The sequence below is a fragment of the Gigantopelta aegis genome, chromosome 10, assembly GCF_016097555.1.
Source record: "Gigantopelta aegis isolate Gae_Host chromosome 10, Gae_host_genome, whole genome shotgun sequence".
Taxonomy (NCBI): domain Eukaryota; kingdom Metazoa; phylum Mollusca; class Gastropoda; order Neomphalida; family Peltospiridae; genus Gigantopelta; species Gigantopelta aegis.
The window spans coordinates 57,469,871-57,494,910 of NC_054708.1; the positions used below are offsets into that span (position 1 = coordinate 57,469,871).

General features: G+C 37.3%; 1 protein-coding gene across 1 annotated transcript; it reads right to left on the minus strand.

Moving 5' to 3' along the window:
* Positions 1 to 370: 370 nt before the first annotated feature.
* Positions 371 to 20,274, minus strand: LOC121383712 (putative aminopeptidase W07G4.4). The gene is made up of 4 exons (XM_041513807.1): positions 20,203 to 20,274; positions 16,424 to 16,528; positions 11,307 to 11,390; positions 371 to 1,276 (listed from the first exon to the last, which is right to left on the minus strand). Exons 1-4 carry the CDS (start codon positions 20,272 to 20,274, stop codon positions 992 to 994), a joined length of 546 nt encoding a protein of 181 aa, XP_041369741.1. The 3' UTR covers positions 371 to 991.
* Between the last annotated feature and the right edge of the window lie 4,766 nt (positions 20,275 to 25,040).

Here is a 25,040-nt window from a genome sequence, read left to right on the forward strand (position 1 = left end):
ATATTAGTATGTACTGTTAATAGCCAACAAGGACATCAACTAGAAATGAAAATCGCTGAAAAGCACTTGTTTTTTGTCATAGTTGGATGAACTTTCAGGAAGTTTTATCTACACCTTTAATTGGTACTGTAGAACATGGTTCCATGACTGGTCTAACTGAAGGAACATTGTCACTTGGGATAAACATCCAATAACATTTAAGGATTGTCGTATTTCTTTTACGTTCATCAGGGTATGAACAAAATAATCTGCAAACTGAATCGGCGAAGCCGTTCTCACAAGTTTGCAGATGATTTTTTTTGTTCATCCCTGATGAACGTTAAACCCCCCCCCCCTCCCACACACACACACACACAATACTTATAATTAAATTTAAATCATACTTGCTAATAACACTAAAAGTTCACATTTGAATTTTGGTCCATAAACAATAAAGCTAAAAAAGACAACTTGCCCATATAAAATGGCGTTGCCATTCGACTTTTCACGTTCATTGATAAATGAACAAACTCCTGTTGCTACGTCTGGACCATTGGGATGACGTTACATTGTAATGACCAACAGAAATTTAATTATTTGTAAATGAAGGACTAGTTTTATAAATATCACAGTGTTTGGAACTTTTAATTGAATAATAAAGCAGCATGTAGTTGTGCTATATAATTTGTGTATTCCTTTAAAAATTATTTCGTAAATGTAAGAAACGAAACAATCTTCAAGTATAAATCATTAATCAGACATCTCACATAACACTAATCAATAATTATTTCTACAACCTACAGGCCTACTTTAGTAAGAATGGTTCAGTGTATAGTAGCACGGATGTTAAAAAAAAAAAGGGAATAAGCAGGAAGCATAAAGTCAATGGATAGGTGCCCAAAGGAAGAATGTGCAGTCCAAAGAATCGGAGCATCGGTCTGAATAATGGCACTATTTCGTTCTCAACAAATATTAACATTGCTGTTGAAAACTGAAACTTTCATCGACAAGCTCATTTGTTACATCCTGGGCATATCCTTGGCACCACGAAGTGACCGATCAGTGCGACAAGGGGGTTAGCCGTGGGGACTCCGGGGTACGGCCCACTGGACCCGGCAATGTCGAGGTGTGTGTAGGGTAGTGGTTTGCCTGAGTCGATCCCATGCTTGTCCATCCCCGACGCCCCGATCATGAACGCTGTAGGCATCTGGTGACCTCTGGCGGTCATTGTTGAAGGCTGGTTGTTAGCCTGCAGAAGATCTTCATACTCGGACGGACCCTTGACGAAGTCGTAGTCCTGCAGGAAAAAAGATCACTTTTTACTGTGTGTTGCCCTGTTACTAGATTATGGCGGTTTCAAAGTTCTGTCGGCTAGTTTGTAGAATATATTTCTAAAATACCATATTTTAATGATGACCTGTTTGATAAATGTTTTAAGAGGTATGGACACATGCTTAGAAATCGCAGCTACTAAACGTAACAGAAAAAATGTGAAGGATTTCCTAAAGTGTATACATATTTGACGCATTCATTTATTTTAAAGAAGGACCCTCCTCCTCAGTGTGAACACTGTCAGGGTACATTGACTGTGCGGCACATTTTGGTGGAGTGTGATCATCTCAAGCCGTCAAGAAATGATATATTTGGCAACAGAAATGTTTTGGAATCGTTTAAATTCCATCCAATATTAATTGTAAAGTTTTTAAAACACTGACTTCTATACAAAATTTCAAAATATACTTAACTTGATTTTATATATTCATGGCTGTTAACTGTCCGTCGTGAAACGGATTTCCGTCGTCAGAGAAATTGTGGAAATTGTTATTTTTATTTTATTTTTTATTTTTTTAAAAATGAGAATCACTTCGGTCGTTTTTGGTTTCTGTAATGTCAACCCGATCACTTCGGCCGTTTTCTTTGCCCCACTGACCCCCCTTTAGGTACCTATCGGATGGGTATAATCTACCATACATTTTGGGGCCGATGAACGGCCCCATTCCCCTAACGTAAATTCCCAATCCAATATCAAACCTTTTCCCCAATTCGACCCTTTGACCCAACAGTTTCCCAATAAAGATTCCCAAAGTTGCTCTTATCGCGGATACTTGAACTCATAAAAATGTTTTAAAATTTAGCTAATTGTATATTTTTTTAAAAACCTGACATCGAACAAGTTTCGTTTTGGTTTTCCGATCGATTACGAACATGTGACGAACAAGTCTGACCTGGATATGCAAATTAGTTTTATCCTGTTTTGATACATAGTCTGTTGTGTCGTAGTTTTTAGTAATAATGCCTACATTGTCTGATATAATACAGTTTTGGTAGAAGAATACAACTTTTAGTTTTAATTCATTCATTTGCGTTAACACATATTTGGGATCTCTCGCAACACGTCCAATCCGCTATTTACATAGTCCGAACGGACGTAGAAAGTAAAGTATTGACTTAATGTGCACCCTGCACTTTTGCTGTGCTATTTTAAGCAGACGATCTTATTTTGTAAAAAGGTGTACATATGTTTCGTACTTTTTTCTTCAAATATTTTATTATTATTATTTTTTTTTTTTTAAATCATTTTTGGTATGTTTTTTTGTAATTAAAAAAACAAAACAAACGTTTCTACAGTAGTTGTAAATTAAGTGAAAAAAACCCTACCTTTAATTTAAATGTGCTACTCACTCCCTTTGAAGTAATGGCCGTACCCGATGTCACATCATATGATGAACAGCACGTGCGAGTTTGAACACTGTTACAATGTAATAGTTCTGCTGGGAAATATTAGATTGCGTATTATAGATATTGAAACTTAATAAAGTTGATCCGGTCAAATATAACATTTACCGACCAGCGGTATGTTACTTTTTTTTATTATTTACGATTGAATAATGGGATCATTCGAGAACTACGCAACGTGCACTAAGGAGAGTGGGAATTATGGGATGTGACAAAACGTAATTTGGGGGGGGGGGGGGGGGGGGGGGAGGAGGTTATTGTGCAACGTAATGTTAATTCATAAAGTAAAATGCAACCAGTCATTGCCATTTTATTTTAAACGTGCATTGTCTGGAATATTTTTATTATTTAAGCATTTAGAACAGAAAATACCATTACGTTTGGTACATATAAGACGCCGCACTCCGAATTGGTTTCACTACAATGGCTTTTCTAAGTTAAAAATAAACCCACTATTTTCAAAGTGGGACACTTTTGCCGGAAAATTGACCCCTTCTAGGGCTGTTCTGAGGTGTTTTCTGCTGGCTAGCCGAGCTGCTTTCTAACAAAATATTTTTCGCCTTAATTATTGTGACTAAACTGAACAAATGGTATATAGATACAATATAACTTTATTGGTCAAATTTCTTAATTCAAGTACAAATAATGAACATGAATAAAAACAATGGTGCCACTGATGGTATTCCAACAATGCACTCGGCAAGACGATTTCTGTGCACATGACAGACCATCACGTGGTTGAGACGCTGCTGGGTCATAGTGCTCCGGAGCCACGTTTTCACCCTGCGAAGTGCGCTGAATGAACGCTCGGCAGAGCACGAACTTGCAGGCGATACCAGAAGGAGACGTAGTAGGGTTGACACTTGCGGAAACAACTTTCTAACTTCTGGTACCATACTGCGAAATGTGATGCGCACATTGTCCACGCTGGAGTGCTCGTACTGTCGGCAGAAGAATGTCAGCTCCTGCTGCAGTGATTCAGACAGTTCGGGGTAGCGAGAAACGACGTCTTCGTCTACGACACCGGTGGTGAGCATGTCGGACAACTACTTGTATGAGGTAAAGTCCGTAGAGGTGAAGAAGGCATCAATGTTAGCAACAGCACTGTCAACTGCCGCCACATACTGCACACGGAAGAACTCCTCTGAGCTGGTATGCGTGTGGGATTTTTCGCCGTCATTGTATCGTCGTGGAATTTTCCGAGTGCGCGGCAAGGAGATTGTCTCAGTGTTCAGTTCTCGAATTTTGTCAGTTGCTGTCTCAAAAATCGCGTGGAACTCCATGTTTATGTCGCGCCGATATAACAGAAGGTTCTTGCTAACAACAGATGCAGCAGCTAGCATCCCATCAACAGTTGTCTCTGCCCCTTGTAGCACTGTGTTGAATTTTTCGAGGCATTCGATCACTGGGAGAGATGCAACCAGACCAAGTACACATTTCGCGGTAAACAGGAGGCTGTGAATGCCGTTAGCCCTCGCTGCTGTGCTGCTGCCAAATGTAGATGATGCCTCATTCAGTGCCCCCAGCACGTGTGCGTAGTTGCTAAGGACGGCTCTAACGGCAATCCCACGTGACAGCCAGCGTGTTGGACAAAGCGGCTTCAGGCGTGAAGGGGAAGGGCTATCATCCATAACTTGCAGATCGAGGTACAATTTTTTTAATTTGCCTGATGAGTTGTAGAAGCCGCCCAGTTCCTGCACCACGTTAAGAGCATCGCGAAGGAACGGTGCACTCTCGATGGCCTTCGCACAGATGAGGTGCGTGATGTGTGCACCGCAATGCGTGTAGTTTGCCAGTGGTTGTACTTTCTTGATCAGTGCTTGGCAGCCTTGGTATTTGCCCGACATATTGCTGGCTCCGTCATACGTTTGCGCTCTCAGATGCGTGATTGGGAGGTTGAGTCTGAGCAACGCGTCTTGCAGCATATTGCTGAGGCTGGCACCAGTCGTCTCAGATACGCTGTACAGACCGATAAAGTCCTCGTGAACGTCGTAAGCGTCGTTTATATATCGCACGCATATTGCCTCCTGTTCAACGCCTTGGATGTCTTCCGTTGACAATGACTGCAAAAAGGCCCACGTTCTTGCAAATATTTCGCAGCACCATGTGTGCCATGATTTTTAACAGTTCGTTTTGCACGGCAACGCTTGTGTATGAAGTTGTGCGTGTCAACCACCTCTGTAACACGACGTCATCGTTGCTCCGCAGCTCTAACAACTTCATGAAGTTACCGTCGCTTGACTCTTTGCCGCGTATTGCCAATCCCTGCTGCGCTAGATACTGGACGGTCGTCACAATCTTCAGCAGAGCGTTGCACGCCTTCGTTTGTTCTTCAAGATGGTGCGTACTTAACTGTGCGTCAACGTCGTTGTTGGAAGACCGGAATTTCAGGTTGCTATGAGAAATCATATGTGCAGATGTCTTTTCGTGGATTTTGAATTTCTCAATTGCCTTCTTCCAGTTGCAAAATCCGTTCTGAAGACCGCGCCATGCCGGCCAAGTCCATGCATGCTGCTTTAGCACAAGTAAAGCAGAGTACTCCGTTAACGTTAGCGTCAAAGTGGAGCCATGGAAAGCCATCGAACCACGCGCGCTGAAAACATAGCGTTCGTTTAGCGAGCCGTTGCACCGGCATGCAGTTGACGTCCCGTGGCTGGTACGGCACTGGCGGTAAGATGGGCAACCGTGTCTGAGAACTGACTCTTTTCTCTGTTTTTTCTTTAACATCTTCACCAACAACTTCGACATTTGAATCCGGTGTCGTCCCTACTCGCAACAGAGTCTGGGCATGGCGTGGTATGGCAGTGAAGAACTTTTTAATGTCCATGGTAGTTTTTCTACGGTATGCTATCTCCGTTAGCGTTTCGTCCTGGACGATGCAGTTTGCCAAATAACCTGCGTGTAATTCATCAAATTCGAATTGTTGTATCAAATAGCATGTCAAAATAACCGGATATAAGCCTATGGGTACAATGATAATTGACGAATACATTGTATGCAAAATATTCGTTATTAGATTCCTGGAGACTGGAGTAGTTGTTTTTCCGACGATATAACCACGGCCGGTCTAAAACAACTAAACTAGTGACCATCATCTACCTAGCGCGCATGCGCTATTGATAGTTTGATCCGATGTCCTTGTTTCAAAATAAAATAAACGCATTTTTTCAGAATAAATAAAAAAATAATAATAATTAAACAATATTATTTACTTGACAAATTAACAAATATCGCTAGTAACCATTATTTATATAACTTTCGTTCCGTCTTTCCTTTACGTGTTTTATTTTATTATTAATTTCAAATGTCTTTCATTGGGTTTTTCAAATTATAAAAAAGTAGACGCCAGTACTGAACATTTCTGGTGTTACATTTTTATAGACTTTCTGCCCCAACACTTGGGTATAATTATTTCAAATTACACATCACTACCTAAGTTTATAGATTGATATTTCTATTGATGATGAAAGGAGAGAGAGAGAGAGAGAGAGAGAGAGAGAGAGAGAGAGAGAGAGAGAGAGAGAGAGAGAGAGAGAGCATATATATTATTATTCAAAATAGCATATACACTTAGTGACGTAATGCTAAGAGTAAATCAGCAATACCTGTTATTTATATGAAGTTCGAAACCAATTAGTCAATTTCAGTATAAAAGAAAGAACCATTAAGTTTTAATAGTTATTTTTACCTAACCAATAACGCGTATTTAGATACCGTATAACCGGAAACATTTCGAGGTTTTTCATTTTCGAGGTTTGGTAAATTTGAAATGGGCGTGTTTTTATTTTCATGTTTTAGCAAATCTGGTTTGCGAAAATTTTGTTATTGTTGTTAATTAAAAGTTTAACATCGGCTTCGAGTTGCTTAAAATCGCCGGAGCATAACGTGAAACAACAGAACACTCAATTACAAGTGGATAAGGCGGTATCCTATTGGCGAGAGAACTGATGACAAGACGTTTATTTAAAGCCAATTACGATTGGTGTGAGAAGTGTTCTAAGTCAGACAGTGTGGTGTTTGATGTTTAATCTGAGCTCGACATGTTCATTCATACTCGTATACAGTAAGCTGGCTCAGTCTATTCTCTTGTAGTTTCCTGTGGTCTGCGGTGCTCTGCGCATGGCAGGAAATAAAGTATTTCGGTAAATAGTTATTTTAATAATTTTATTATATAGTGGGCACAATGAATATTTGTGATTTATTTGGGGATATCTTCAACTATTTTCAAGGTTTAAAATAAAAACTACTACAAATAGATTGTAAAATAATTAGTATATTTACTACCAGTCTAGAGCCGGCACTCCAAGGCGAAATGCCAAATGGTGATCAGTTACGCTATATATACTAGAAAATATTTGTTTCGTCTGAAAAAAGTGGGGAGGGGGACAACCCTGTTGTCCCGTGGGGGGGGGGGGGGGGGAGGAAAGACATTTCCTATGCTGTCCCCCCCCCCAAGCTGAAAAGTGAGGGGGACGTGTCCCCCCTGTCCCCCACCGATTGACGCCCATGATTTAACACACTTTTAAACAAACTGTTATGCTAATTTTTATTATTCACTACAACTTAAGAATTTTAGAGTTTTAAAGAGTATCTGTATATAATAACAACACAACAACAAAATAACAACCAAGACTCATTTTCACAGTCTTATTGTTACTAATATCCGTATAAATACAACTTAACCGTTTTATTAAGCACTTTTATAATATCTGAAGTATCACTTTAAAAATCAGTCTGTACTACGGTAATGTAGGATGTTCAACTAGTTTCGTATAGCCCACACCACAACACACATTAGAAAAAGGCGTATGAGTCCGGTGTTTAGAACGTCGCCATGCGTGTCTGCTGAAATTGGCTGCTAGCGTAATTGGCTGCTAGGAAGTGGCTGCTAGGTTCCATTAGACCAAATCAATTCCTATTGCCGGTAATGTTAACGTTTACTAATAAAACTGATATAAGCAGCGTTTCAACACACCCAGGAAGTACAGCAATAGAAAGTGTGGCACCTCACATCTAATCTAGCTGCAAGAAAATGGGGGGTCACGTATCATTTAAGAGATTTAATTTATGTTTTTAATAGCAACCGTCATTTTTGCTGAAAATTGCAGTTCCATTTTTGGGGGTACCCCGCATTAGTTTCAACCTCTGGTATATACTGCATAACAACTGTATAACAAATAAAAGTGTATTTATTTATTGTCAATGGATAATAGTATTTGCACAAATAGTCAATGTCACATATTACTACCAATCACACCCACAGCTGCTTTTACTCCGTAAATATTTGAGGTGCACGTCGAACTTTGACACGGTACTCTCTTCTTTGGTACTATGCAACCTTGTGGGGGTGAGAGCTTGAGGTTCCATTAGACCAAATCAATTCCTATTGCCGATAATGTTAACGTTTACTAATAAAACTAATATAAGCAGCGTTTCAACACACCCAGGAAGTACAGCAATAGAAAGTGTGGCACCTCACATCTAATCTAGCTGCAAGAAAATGGGGGGTCACGTATCATTTAAGAGATTTAATTTATGTTTTTAATAGCAACCGTCATTTTTGCTGAAAATTGCAGTTCCATTTTTGGGGGTACCCCGCATTAGTTTCAACCTCTGGTATATACTGCATAACAACTGTATAACAAATAAAAGTGTATTTATTTATTGTCAATGGATAATAGTATTAGCACAAATAATCAATGTCACATATTACTACCAATCACACCCACAGCTGCTTTTACTCCGTAAATATTTGACGGTGCACGTCGAACCTTGACACGGTACTCTCTTCTTTGGTACTATGCAACCTGCTAGAATCCCTCGGTATTACAAAATGGCGAGAATTGTTCTAACTGGCTAGTAAGCATTTGACGATATGCGTTAATGACGACAACTCGCAAGTGAATTAAAAGTGCAGTTATGCTTGTATTTGAACTTAGAACTTGATTATATACGATTGAAACCAGACATTGCAGCTTTAACATATATGTATTACTAAAGACCCCAAAGTGAAATATGACACGGTCACAAAACGTTACAAGGGGAGAGGGGTATTGAAACTGCAAGATTTTGCGTTACGTATTGTTAAATGACACAAAGATCAACAAAGGACTATTCAACATTAGCGTAATGCAATATCAGACCTCAATTTTTAACGACCCCCACCCCCTCCCATAATGAATTTGCAATAACACAAGGGCCACCCGATGTAAATGTATGCCCCCCCCCCCAATCCTGGGAAATATTTACCTTTTCGCTTATTAATAACTTTTAAAAGGTTTCTGTGTCATATCCCACTACACAAGTGCCCCCCCCCCCCCCCCCCCCCCCCCCCCCAATACAAAATCCTGCCTACGCCACTGCTATTTCCATTAATATAGGTTCACTGCAGGACCCATCAAATTAATGTTTTTGTCAAATAAAAAAAATAACAGGGTGTGGGATGGGATACATGTTTAAAGTGGACTACAATTGTCATATAAAACATTACCATTTTGAATGCAGTGTACATTGAAATTTCAGTCGCAACATTTTACTTTTGTTAACAGCCATGTATATTGTATTATACTTTCCCCCCACAGCTCCTTACACTGTGGTTTTACATAAATATATATAAATATGTTCATATACTTACCATTTGTGACACCCAATAGCCGATATGTATTTTTGTGCTGGGGTGTCGTTAAACAAACATTCATTCATTCATTCATTCATTCAAAAGATGTCTTTTTCTAATGACTTATTAATATTTGTTTTTCAAACTCAAACATAAAATGCAATGTAAATTACATTTCAAACATTCTACTGATGACTGTTATAATAAATAATTATATATTTCAAATGGATCACCAAACTCGTCACCAACTTCCTGAATTTTCTAAGCATTATTCATCTTCTTAGCTGGTCCATTGTCAAGGATACACTAGTTAGAAAAAACAGATATTTCAAATTTATTTAGTTCAGATCTTGAAGGTACTATATTTGAAATTCTTTTAATGTTAAATAACAATGTTTAACATCCAGTCAGCAGTATATTTTTCATGCCGAAGTGTCTATCGTTTGTTCGATCGTTCATTCATTCACACTCATTCATTCCATTCATCCGCTCGCTTATTCACTCACAAACCAGTAATTCATTCATTCATTCATTTATTCATTCACTCACTCACTCGCACACTTAGCCACTCCATCGATTGTCTGATTGATTGATTGATTGATTGATTTTCCCCCAGATATTCTGCGTTCATATAGGTTTGGTTATAATAATCATCAAGTTTTTGGGACCTATAGATGATGCCTCACATTTGGCAGATTTCAATTTGTCACTGAAATATTCTAATAAAATCAACTGTCTGAAGTAAGTAATATTTATATATTCTGATGACAGAAAAATTAAACAACCTGCACATTTATTTATAGCCCCATCACGTAATATGAAGATAACAACACGATTCGAGATTGGGGTGTAACGTACTGTGTAGTTGGGTCCAACAGCTCGGATTGAATGTCCAGTCAGTGTAGTGATGGTGAAAATCTGAGGATTGACAGCTTCAACAGCCTGGAACATGACATAGTAACTTTAATGACAAAGCTAATATTTATAACCTATATATAAGTTATAAAGCAAATACATCAACAGAAAATTGATATCAGTTCAGTTCCAACGTTGATGGAAACATCTCATATTTAAGTATATTTATTTTAGCGTAAATAGCCGCCTAGAACATTATTATAATGACAGGTTATTTAACATCCAATAAATGTACACCAGGGCTCACCCTGGATCAAAAATACCTGTAGCCAAAATATTAGCAAAATGGAATGTTTATTAGCCATATTGAAAATGCTTTAGCCAAAATTGTTTTATGCAGTACTGTATTATTGTATAGAGTTTTATATATGAATAGTACATACCACAGCCTTTGATATACCAGTCATGGTGCACTGGCTGGAGCGAGACGACCCACTAATAGGGATCGATCCTAAACCGACCACACACCAAACGAGTGCTTTACCACTGCAAAGAGTAACATATCTAAAACATTTGTAAACAAAACAAACCAACAAAAACATGGTGCTCATGAACCCTTTAATACACATATCCAAATATGTTTGTATAGATGAATCTTTTAGTTATTACAAAAATAGATGTAAATAATTTTATATTTCTAACAAATATTAGTATGTACTGTTAATAGCCAACAAGGACATCAACTAGAAATGAAAATCGCTGAAAAGCACTTGTTTCTTGTCATAGTTGGATGAACTTTCAGGAAGTTTTATCTAAACCTTTAATTGGTACTGTAGAACATGGTTCCATGACTGGTTTAACTGAAGTAACATTGTTATTTAACATTAAAAGAATTTCAAATATAGTACCTTCAAGATCTGAACTAAATAAATTTGAAATATCAGTTTTTTCCAACCAGTGTATCTATAGATGATGCCTGCTAATGAAATCAACTGTCTGAAGTAAGTAATATTTATATATTCTGATGACAGAAAAATTAAACAACCTGCACACTTATTTAAAGCCCCATCACGTAATATGAAGATAACAACACGATTCGAGATTGGGGGGTGTAACGTACTGTGTAGTTGGGTCCAACAGCTCGGATTGAATGTCCAGTCAGTGTAGCGATGGTGACAATCTTAGGATTGACAGCTTCAACATCCTGGAATATGACATAGTAACTTTAATGACAAAGCTAATATTTATAACCTATATATAAGTTATAAAGCAAATACATCAACAGAAAATTGATATCAGTTCAGTTCCAACGTTGATGGAAACATCTCATATTTAAGTATATTTATTTTAGCGTAAATAGCCGCCTAGAACATTATTATAATGACAGGTTATTTAACATCCAATAAATGTACACCAGGGCTCACCCTGGATCAAAAATACCTGTAGCCAAAATATTAGCAAAATGGAATTTTTATTAGCCATATTGAAAATGCTTTAGCCAAAACTGTTTTATGCAGTACTGTATTATTGTATAGAGTTTTATATATGAATATGAAAATGCATCTTTTTCAGCTAATTGTGTACAAACTGAAATAAATCTGAATAACAAAACCGTATTACCAGATCAAAATCAAAGACAGCAATGGGGGTTGGGGCAGTTAATATATTACTTCGATTTTTTAGCAGGTGTGTGTGTGTGTGTGTGTGTGTGTGTGTGTGTGTGTGTGTGTGGGGGGGGGTGATGCATTATCTTCAGAGTTGGAAGCCAGTACCCCGTACACCCACCCCTACTTCCAAGGCCTATGGCATTAAATTAACAAACATACAGAAATATGGGGGTTGGTGGATGTTTATGGAGGGTGGTTTTTTTCTTTCTTCCTTTCTATTCCAAATAAAAATTTGAGAGCTTTTTTTTTTTTTAATATAGAGCTCATTTATTTCTTTAAATAGCAATCTTTATGTTAGTTTGAACAGCTTCTCTTTTTTTTTCTTTAAACTTTTTGTTTAGGTAACCCATCAATTCCCCAGCCCCAACAATTCCATAATTTGCTCCATGTTGTTGCTGTTGATTTCAGCGTCGTGTTAAATGCTTGTTGTGATTTCTGCTTGTAAAATACCTAGGCTAAGAATGCTAACTTCACAGTGTATTCCATTTATAAAATTAAAAAAATCGTTAATAAAATTAAAACTTACTGTCTTTTTAAAATCCAGCTAACTTATTAAATGTCACCTCACAGTCTTACAAATAAACTGACGATCAAAAGAAAGTATACCAATTATTTTTATGATAAATAAACACAATACACGTTCATGGAAGGTTAGATAGGTTCTAGTATTGTTCGTTATAATGCAATCAATGACGAATAGTCGCACATTGCTACGTTTGGGTGATGCCGCACGTGCAAAATGAGTTTATTCATCAAATTTATACTGCACGAGAAACATGATACTCGTGCACATAAGGGTGTAAAAAAGGGTGCCATTGCTTAGAACATGCCTCGGTCAAGATCAAGATCAAGATCAAGATCAGAGAGAGAGAGAGAGAGAGAGAGAGAGACAGAGAGAGAGACAGAGAGAGAGAGACAGAGAGAGAGACACACAGAGAGACACACAGAGAGACACAGAGAGAGACAGAGACAGAGAGAGTTGGGTGCGAGTTATGCCCATGTGGCAAGAACCATGAATTGCACAAAATGGACGATCACCAGGTTGATACAACGTTACAGGGTGACTGACAGGACTGCAGACAGACCACGAAGTAGAAGACCCCGCGTCACAACAGCCAATGAGGACCGCCATCTCCGCATCTTACACTTACATAACAGATTCCTCACTATGATATGACGTCATCTGCAGCAACAGGCCTTGGAAATGTCATCAGTCGTCTCACTGTACGTCGTCGACTACGACAGCATGGTATCAGGGCCTATCGACCATTCAGAGGGATGACATTGACGAGGCAACATCGACTTCGACATTTACGTTGGGGGCACGTCAGTTTCAACGTTGGCAACATCGGAACTGGCAACGTGTACTCTTTTCTGATGAGAGCAGGTACCAGTTATTCAGAGCTGATGGCAGGACTCGGATATACCGACGTGCAGGAGAGAGAACAGCTCCGTGCTGTGTTCAGGAGACTAAACCGTTTGGTTGTGGATCTGTGATGGTTTGGGGCGGTATCTGTGGCAAACAGCGGACAGACCTTATTGTCATTGACGGAAATCTGTCCGACGTCGGGTCCATGCTTGCACACTTGCACATGGTGGACATACACGCTATTGAAACATGTTCTTTGTGGTCAAATTTATTCACCTTCGTTATGAGTGGTCCTTTATGAAATCGCACATTTCACCCCTAGTGCTGTTGTGAACTGTGATATTATCATTTTATGGGTTTTATTGAGTATACTCGTGTTTATTTATCGCCAAATTATTATACTTTCAAAATAAAACATTTGCATCAACTTGTGTTTTGTGTTGTTTTTAATACTTTGAAAAAATAATTGGTATACTTTCTTTTGATCGTCACTTTATATATCTAACATTATCTAACAAATATGATTATTGTAAAGTAATTTTATTCAGTGAAAATGGCTTAGCCAAAATTTTAGCCACATTTAAAAAAGAAATTAGCCAATGGCTAATTTGGCTGCCGACAGCGCGAGCCCTGATACACCAAGTGTTGATGCCACTTAGCAATTATGTAATACAAAATTAGGTAATCTTTTTATTCCTAGCTTCTCATCCCATATTCCTAGCTTCTCATCCCATAACTTACAAATAGGTATATGGAATGCAAACAAACACATTGGATAACCCTGTCCCTCAAGCTCTATATAACTGTGGAATGGCCCTTGTGAACTACGGTAAACAGTTTACAGTGAAGTGAATTATGATGTAGAACTTACGAGTTCCTTGCTCCTACAAAGTACGTCTGTCATCACCATCCTTCATTCAGTATCGAACCCCCCCCCCCCCCCCCCCCCGTCCCCCGCGACGTGATCTCATCAGAAACATAGCATTCTGGGATATAACATATTCATAACATTCTTATAAAATATTCATAACGTAGCATTCTGGGATATAACATATTCATAATATAACATTCTCATATATAGAACATTTCAGCATTCTGGGATATAACAATATTCATAAGATAACATTCTCGTAAAATATTCATAATATAGTATTCTGGGATAAACTTTCATAATATAACATTCTCATATATATAGAACATTCATAATGCAGCATTCTGGGATATAACAATATTCATAATGTAACATTCTGGGATATAACATAATAACAATATAGAATTCTAGTGTATAAAATACTAACAATATAACATCGTAATATATAATGTATATTCACCATATACATTCTATTTATAATAATTTATAACATTCTGATGTATAAGATATTCATAATGTAATGTAGCATTCTGTATACAAGATATTTACACTATGACATTCTGGTATAACAGCATCTGACCAGTTGTGGTGCACTGGTTGGAATGAAGAAAAAACCCAATCATTTGAATGGACCCACCGAGGTGATTCGATCCTGCGACGCAAGCACCTCAGGCGAGCACTCAAAAGAAGTAGACAAAGAAATGATTAAACACTGATCTCACCTGACCACGGCCAAACCAGCGACAACTTTGAGACCTTTCGGCTTCAGACACACAGACAATCAGGTATACAGTCGGACAATTTACATTCCAGTATTATTATTGCGTTTATAATAACTTTGGCATTTGTCCAGTGTAAATATAATTAGAATAGCATTGACTATAAACAGAATAATGTGAAATGTAGGGCGAGAAATGCTTGAGGAAAAGTGTTCATTGTAACACTATGTATAAGAAAAACTTCCATAATCTACTGGAAAAAACCCCAATTGTTTTCTAGTTTAATGAATTCTTAACCTAACCTCTAACCATGTGCATTATCCTACTCCCACCATCTCCTTAAACCATGAACTGGTCCGAATATACAAACAGCAGGGATGTGAAACTCATTTAAAAATAAAAACTGAAATGATCTTTAAAAGCTGATACTTCAATAATATACCTAAATAAAGGTCATTTTTCAGAATTTCAGATCAAATCCAGTCTACTTTGTAAAAATAATTTCACACACACATAATTGCACGCACGCACGCACGCGCGTGCGCGCACATACAAAGCTGAAACAAGAAGAAGAAACGAAGAAACAGCCGAAAAAAAAATCCCTATACAAGGCTATTTATTACTAAAATATTATTTTCTAGTACTCTGTACCTCCATTTTTTCATTTGACACAAGAATGACCTGATTTCAGTCCCCCATCTGGAATATATTTAAATAAAGACTGATAACTGGCAGAGGTTTCCTCTGGACTTCATGAATCCAGCCACAGTAACTGGTCAAGGTTTCCTCTGGACTTACCTTCATGAATCCAGCCACAGTAACTGGCCGAGGTTTCCTCTGGACTTCATGAATCCAGCCACAGTAACTGGTCAAGGTTTCCTCTGGACTTACCTTCATGAATCCAGCCACAGTAACTGGCAGAGGTTTCCTCTGGACTTCATGAATCCAGCCACAGTAACTGGTCAAGGTTTCCTCTGGACTTCATGAATCCAGCCACAGTAACTGGTCAAGGTTTCCTCTGGACTTACCTTCATGAATCCAGCCACAGTAACTGGCTGTGGTTTCCTCTGGACTTACCTTCATGAATCCAGCCACAGTAACTGGCCGAGGTTTCCTCTGGACTTCATGAATCCAGCCACAGTAACTGGTCAAGGTTTCCTCTGGACTTACCTTCATGAATCCAGCCACAGTAACTGGCCGAGGTTTCCTCTGGACTTACCTTCATGAATCCAGCCACAGTAACTGGCCGAGGTTTCCTCTGGACTTACCTTCATGAATCCAGCCACAGTAACTGGCCGTGGTTTCCTCTGGACTTACCTTCATGAATCCAGCCACAGTAACTGGCCGAGGTTTCCTCTGGACTTACCTTCATGAATCCAGCCACAGTAACTGGCAGAGGTTTCCTCTGGACTTACCTTCATGAATCCAGCCACAGTAACTGGCCGAGGTTTCCTCTGGACTTACCTTCATGAATCCAGCCACAGTAACTGGCAGAGGTTTCCTCTGGACTTACCTTCATGAATCCAGCCACAGTAACTGGCCGAGGTTTCCTCTGGACTTACCTTCATGAATCCAGCCACAGTAACTGGCCAAGGTTTTCTCTGGACTTACCTTCATGAATCCAGCCACAGTGGCTGCTCCACACTTGTCCCGATGCATTCCGGCCATCACCCCACCAGCCTTGATGTCTGCTCCACCAGTGTCATAGGTGATACCCTGAAGTTAAGTAATCATTTACGTACAATACTGAACCGAAAAGGAAAGGAAGGAAATGTTTTATTTAACGACGCACTCAACACATTGTATTTATGGTTATATGGCGTCAGACATATGGTTAAGGACCATACAGATACTGAGAGAGGACACCCGCTGTTATCACTTCACGGGCTACTCTTTTCAATTAGCAGCAAGGGAACTTTTATATACACCATCCCACAGACAGGATAACACATACCACAGCCTTCGATATACCAGTCGTGGTGCACTGGTTGGAGCAAGAAATAGCCCAATGGACCCACTGACTGGGATCGATCCCAGTCCGACCGCACATCAAGCAAACGCTTTACCACTGGGTTAAGTCCTGCCCCAATATTCAAGCGATACACAGTTTACCTATGTTGATGCATAGAAACTTTCATAACAAACATGTTGTTCTTAAAATAGTAGTTGGGGTGGAGTGTTCCTGGTTCTGCCCTACTTTTACTTTTCAGAAAACTAGATGTTGTTCTTCCCCTCCAACAAAAAACAAACCCCATGCTGTAATGGATTTGGTAGTTTATCAATGCTATTAAATTTTACATATTACATTATTTTATTTGCATATTTATTTTTACATAATATTTTTTTAAATATCCATATAATCATATTCATTATCTTATGTTCCTGACAGGCCTATATATCATGTTCCTCACCCAATGTATTCTTTACACCTCTGTTGTCTGGTGTACCTTGTCCCTTTCATACTGCAGAGCTACAGAAAGTACTCAACCCATCGCCTAATGCGAGTTACAAAATGCAACTACCAGTGGTATGGTCTATTGGTCTTTTTGATTTCATTTGCCACATGTTAGTCACTTACTAAGTGTTCTTAATGTTTTGTCAATATATCTATATTTATTATATACATAGCAATGAAATATATAGATCTACGGAAACCATAAAAATGATATCCGGTGAAAATTCATATTTTCACTGTATTTTAGCTACAGTGAAAATATAGAAATCGTATTTACTTTTTTGTAAAAGTGCATGATTAAATTATCTCCCTTTGTGTCCTTTCTTCGTATTTAAATTTGATGATTACCAATGCATCTGATCGTATTAGAAAAAAAAAGAAGTAATTTAAACAACTGTACCTATATAAAAAGGATACGAAGTGCAATTATGATAAAATATCTAAAACGAAATGAATATGAAGCTAAATAATGATGACACAATGTAGTGTCATTGAGTGTAAGTGTAAAAATTTAATGGCGTTCGAATCTCGATTGGTTTTGTTTTTGTGGGAGTTTTTGGAGGATCGCTTTGACAGGTATGTTTGCACAGCAGTATTATTAAATACATTTTAACAAAGATAATTTATTAAGTCTATGGTCAAGTAATGTTTATGAAAAAGTACCATGGGTAGAAATATATCATGGTGTTACATGTTTTCGATAGAATAAGCAAAAGATATTAACAAAAAGCAAAAGATATTGTCAAAAATTAGGAAAGATGTATATATTAAATAGACCATTTCATGGTGTTTTTTCCGAATACAATTTTTATGTCGACTCGTGATGTGTGAAAACCATGGTGGAATGATGAACTTTCCAAATTAACAAAACATAGAAATAAGATGAATTTTTTTTACCAAAAAGACAATAGTGTAACTAACTTAAATAATTTTATTAAGTAAATTTAAAATTACACACTTCAGGTGTGTTTTAAATGCTAAAAAGATTCATGGAAAACATTTTGTTCGTCACTCACTAAACATATAATGGCAAGGATGTCTGGTCGAAGATTAAACGCGTTCAGGGGAAATCTACTCCTAAATCTTCATTATTAATCCACAAAAAAAACTATACCAGTATTCGGCAAAAAGCAGATATTTATGGGAACACAATTCAAACAAACTCTAGCAACATTAACTTTCCACAAAAATTTCAAAATATTAAAAAGATCAGCTAGAGTCAACAGCTAAAATTCCCCTGGATGCTAAATTCTCCGGAGCTGATTATAATTAACCTTTTACTATCCAAGAAATGACTGAGACATTTATTCATCGTAAAGGAACTACTCCTGGTCCTGATAAATTTAACTATAACTTTTTCAAAAACATGCCCATGCTACCCTCAGTCTTTTCTTGGAACTTTATAATCTCGAATGGAAACACGCAGAAGTGTTTTAATCTCCATAAGAGGGGCAAAGACCTTACAAATCCTTCCAGTTACAGACAGACCAATCTCTTTAACGCTCAGTGTGTGCAAAACCATAGAGTCCAGACTTAGTCATTATTTTGAAAGCCATAATTTATTAACTATTTACCAGAGTGGTTTCAAAAAGAGCCGCTTTACTACCGACCACCTAATTAGGCTCAAAATCGGAAATTTCACAAGCTTTTAGTTTTGGCGAAAAGGCGGTCGGTATATTTGTAGATCTGGAGAAAGCCTACGACATGGTTTGGCGCCATGGACTTTTTATTAAAGTGTACGACATTGGTATTAGGGGCTCCATGTTTACATTTTATTGAAAGATTTATTTACAATAGAACTTTCACTGTCAATGTAGCAGAGTCTTACTCAGAGGTACTCAAACTTGAAAATGGTATTCCACAAGGTTCGGTTATTGCCCCAACACTTTTCAGTATTTTTATCAATGACTTAGCTACAACTTTATTAAATAATTCTAGAAAAGATACTTAGCTAAGCATAGGACTTTTTGTCGATGATACGACTTTTAGGTGAACTGGAAAGTGTATTAACCAAATTAAAGAAGATATTAAAAAATATATTGATAATTTACAAAAATGGGCAGAAATTTGGGGAGTTATTGTATTCAGATCTAAGACTGTCGCTATGCTGTTTGTGGATCAAACCAGAAAAACTAGAACTAAATTAACATATCCTTTTGATAATATTCTTATCCCAAAGGTTCATTTCGTTAAGTTCCTGGGAATTACCTTCGACCAAGCCCTTAGCTTTGTTACACAAATCACGGATATGGTAAATGCCTCTACTAATTATTCAAACCTGTTAAGAGTACTATCTGCAACTACCTGGAGAGCAGATTGACAATCACTCTTGGTGATATTTGAAGTACTGATCGTCTCCAGTCTCCAATACGGTGCCCAGGCCTTTAGCTATGCATCTGCAAGGCAGGTGAATAGACTATAAGTAGTCTATAACAAGGCCTTGCAGATAATCGCCAAGGTGTTCCCGGGTACCCCAAATGACAGCCTGCGTGTGGAACTTAATATTCTCCTGTTAAATATTAGGCATACCAAACAGTCTTAAACACTGGTTTAAAATTAAAAGTAAAGTTCCAAATAACCCAGTCTCGGTTATGAAGCCGAACAACCACTCTTATTTATATTTTTTTTTATTAACTCTGCTATTAACTTTAACGACAGAATGGCTTCTAACTTAGAGCTGCTGGACCCGAGTGCTGATACTAATACTAGTTCTATGAAACCATCTTGGATAATTAATAAACCAAATGTCTCTCTACGTTTGAGACATGAAACACTTAAAACTGAATTTGCACCTTTCTAAGAACATTATTTTTAAAGCAGCAATAAATGACTTCTATCCCGATTTTATACACATTTATACAAATCGCTCCAAAGATCCTGAGTCTGGCAATATGGGAATGACATTTTATGTCGCACCCGACTTGCAAGTTGATACCTTCTCTTCATACTCTTGTAGGGCTCGTTTATCCAACAATGTTTGTGTTTTCACTACAGAACTTGTTGTCATACTATCGGACTCAAGTGGATTCTTTCAACTACTAATAAACATAAAAAGACACAAAAATTTCTTATACTATCAAGCTCTTAACTCTCTTCAAGCATTGGCGGCAGAGCGAAGAAAGTAGTCGGGTGTGGCACAATGGACGTCAAAATACGAAGTGTTTAAAATTTCAAGAACCAGAATTACACAAGGAAGAGTATTTAGGTTTGTCTGTAATGGCAGAGATGAGTTAATTGTCATTCTAGAAAGATCATTGTAGCATAAAACAGCATTATAGTACTGACCGGCCTCGGTGGCGTCGTGGCAGGCCACCGGTCTACAGGCTGGTAGGTACTGGGTTCGGATCCCAGTCGAGGCATGGGATTTTTAATCCAGATACCGACTCCAAACCCTGAGTGAGTGCTCCGCAAGGCTCAATGGGAGGTGTAAACCACTTGCACCGACCAGTGATCCATAACTGGTTCAACAAAGGCCATAGTTTGTGCTATCCTGCCTGTGGGAAGCGTAAATAAAAGATCCCTTGCTGCCTATCGGAAGAGTAGCCCATGTAGTGGCGACAGCGGGTTTCCTCTCAAAATCTGTGTGGTCCTGAACCATATGTCTGACGCCATATAACCGTAAATAAAATGTGTTGAGTGCGTCGTTAAATAAAATACTTTTTTTTTTTTTTATAGTACTGACTACTGTCGGGGACAATTAGTAAACAAAAACAAAATGGCGGCGAGCGAGAAACGTAAACAATCAACAAGCCCCGAATCAATAATATCATTGCATAATTATACATGTAGACTAATAAATAGTGTGTGTGTGTGTGTGTGTGTGTGTGCGTGCGTGCGTGTATATTTGTTAAATATAATGATAGCTACCAGTGACAATTTGTATGTGTGTATATGCATAAGTCATGCCATGTCCCTGTGCATCAATCTAATTAAAATTAGCTCCACTATTACATGTGGATCTAACAACAGCCAGTTGGAGCTCATGTCCACCAATCAAAACCTTACTTGCAGAATCCTGCCAGTGATTTAAAAATAATTTGAAAACATTCCGAATTATCCTGAGGGTATACGACATGTTTCGTGTGAATTACGAATGCCTTAGTTAGACCAGTAGAACTAACTTTAATCGGATTGCTAACAACACTGCGTAGTCCCCAATGTCCAGGTAACATTTCGTCTGTAAATAATAATTTAAATATTGACCATGTCATGTCATAGGGTTTTACGTGCACATTCAGAGCCGGCTCTTCCGTCCATGGCAGGAAAGGTGGGGGAGGGGAAGGAGGTGGGGGAATATTGACCAATCACACTTCGCCTTTTATAACGTTATTTGGGAGCATACAAATTCTAAAAATATCGGGCGAGTCTATTTTAGTGGCCGCAGTACAGCGAACCATACCAATGCGTCAGTCTTCAATTTTACATTACAAATTATTTATTTATTTATAAAAAATCCCCAACTAAATCAGTCTTCAGTTTTACATTACAAATTATTTATTTTATAAAATAAAACATGTTTTAAGGCATTCGTAATTCACACGAAACATGTATACCCTCAGGATAATTCGGAAAGTTTTCAAATTATTTTTAAATCACTGGCAGGATTCTGCAAGTAAGATTTTGATTGGTGGACATGAGCTCCAACTGGCTGGTGTTAGATCCACATGTAATAGTGGAGCTAATTTTAATTAGATTGATGTACATGTATTATTATATGTGTATGACCAATATGCTGTACATGTTATAAATATAAATGAAAGTAACAGAGCTCATATATTTTCATTGTAAATGTTTATTTATGAATACTTATCCATATACAATATATTATATATAAAGAAAACATTGAACTTTAATAATTACCCAAGGTGCCTGTAATTTTCACAATCATACACGTTTTAACTATAATCTTAAGTAACAAACATAGTTAATTGATTGCATATCACATTATTATACAACAATTTACATGAAATCTCTAAAACAATATTATATATGTGAAATCATAATGGATCAGTATACTACAGGTGTATACATTTCCTACTTGCGAAAGGCACTGTACATGCATAATAATATAGCATCATGTCCACATACATATAACAGATGAATATATAAAATATAAGTGAATAATTACCCAAGATGTACATGTGTATTATTTTACCTCATACATATAACAGATGATTATAAAACTGTACAGACTATACGTTGGACGTGTGTGACAGGATTATATACACCCATATATGATATACACTAGCATGCATAGCAGTGTACCCTCATAGGTGTTACACAGATTGTATATAACTGTATGAACTATGCTTAAGATGTGTGTGACATGATCATCAGGGCTCACACTCTGAATAATTTTATTTTAGCTAAAGTTCAGATATGTTGGGTATTTCTTTGAAAAATATTACAAAATGGCTAATTAATTAAAAAAAATGTATATACAAATACTAAATGTTATAATCACATTGTATAAATATTAGCAATGGGCAGAGTGAGTCCTGGGTCATTACCTACATGTGAATATTTACCTAAGATGCACAGGTATATCATACCTTCATACAGGTTACATGTGATTATATAACTGTAAGGACTTATATATGACAGATAATCATTTATCTATATGTGAATACTAACCGTGTGTCTCATGCCATACCCTTGTGATATCCGAATAGTAAATACAATTACATCTGGATAAATATGACAATTATGTGAATATGGATATATATCTCAAATAATGTTTTTTTTATTTTATTATGTTTAAAGGAAACAAAAAAGGATACCTGACACTGTGTCATTATATTCTTTTACACTTTGTTTTCTACAAAATTATTTTGATATAATAAGAGTAAAAATAATCACATCCAGATATATATGGCAGGTAAATATATAGAGGATACTCCCCGAGTGTCTTGTGATATCATAATTTATCAGCACGAGTTGATAAAAGTATGAAATCCAAGGCTTGCCGAGGATTTTATACTTTTATCAACGAGTGCTGATAAATTATATCACAAGACACGAGGGGTTATTCTTTTTAGTATCCATTATCATTCTTTTCATTTGCGACAGTTGTAAACAATGTCAGTAATGTGGGTTGAATGTCAGCGGTAAACTCATTAACTAGCAGGGTCCAATTTCACAAAACATCGTAAGCCTAGTTTTGTACGTAAACGTAAATCTACGACTAAACCAGTTTTTATTACTATTATAGTACAACAAATATAATTAAAAGTACACATATTTCATTTTCTTTTGTCCGTAAATTGCTCCATCTTCTGTAATGATGTAATTTTCTTCGTGAAATAGATGCCAAACACTTGTAAATGTATGTCCGGTATAACTGCTAGTCGCAGACGTAAACTTACGATGTTTTGTGAAATAGGCCCCAGAACGGCAGTGGCGTGACGTCACTAATGGTAGGTTTAGCCCTGAAACAAACACAGTGACGCAACAAAACATTGTCTTGTGATTAAAATTTGACCAATCCGCAGGAGATATTGCAAATTATAGTGCCAGCGATATCTCCTACAAAAGCCTTTAATGGATGATAAATAGTAATATCGAGTATGTGATTATGGATATTCTCTTAAATATTTGAAATATATACTCAACTTATAATAAGGATTTTTATTTCTAACTAAAATGTCTGCTTTTTACATTTGTAACATAAGTATGTTTGTCCATTTAATTTCAAAAGAGTTACATGTAAAGCACAGTATATGTGTGTATGTGTGGGTATTGCACATGTATATGTAAGTGTATATATGAATGTGTTTGTATGTCTATGCATGACCTAGTTAACTGTCAACAATACCATTTGTCTTATAAATCATTCAATATCCTTGACATTTACTCCGTTGAAATAATCGCCCTTGTAAACCTTAATCAGTTAAAATGAATGGCATTCCTTGTAATATATGTTTTTTTGTTTTAAAATTTCTTGTTGATACTTTCCCTATCTATTTCCTTAACTTTGTACCTACAATTAGATTACATCACGTGCAAAACAATCAACAATTTCTCATCTTCATGTTGACCAGCCTGCCTGACCTCTGTATAAAGGAATATATTAATATTTTCAAACTGCCCAATAGGTAATGACATAGAAGCTTATGTCGGGCTTTTCAATATTAGGGTGAGATCATGGAGTTATCGCATTCGATCCACATTTAACTTTGATAGTTCGTACATGTTCGATGAATTCGTAGAATTCAAGTCTCTGTTTTTCTCCATATCCATGGCTAAAGCTCGCATTACTTGTCTTTATATAATTCAGACAAGTCAAACCCAATTCTTCTTCTCATGCTAATTCTATTGCGAAATGATGTTGAAACAAATCCCGGGCCAAACCTAAACACTGAAAATTATGAACAATTATCAATCTTCCACTTAAATATACGTAGCTTACGCAATAAACTGTGCATACCCGAACTTTCGGAAATACTTACTGACTTTCATATCCTATGCTTCACCGAAACCCATCTTGATAATCAGGTATCCAATAAGGAAATAAAGATAGATCACTATGACGAACCGTACCGAAGATACCGCACCAATCACGGAGGGGGTGTCGCAGTTTATGTCGATTCACATCTAGCCCATACACGATGCCTCACGACGAAATAATATAGGTACAAATTAAACTTAAACAGAAATCACTACTATTATGCGTGGTATACCGCCCAATACCGACAACATTCTGGGACAGGTTAGACTATTCGATAGAAAAAACTTTAGGTATGTGCAGCAACATTATTATTGTCGGTGACCTCA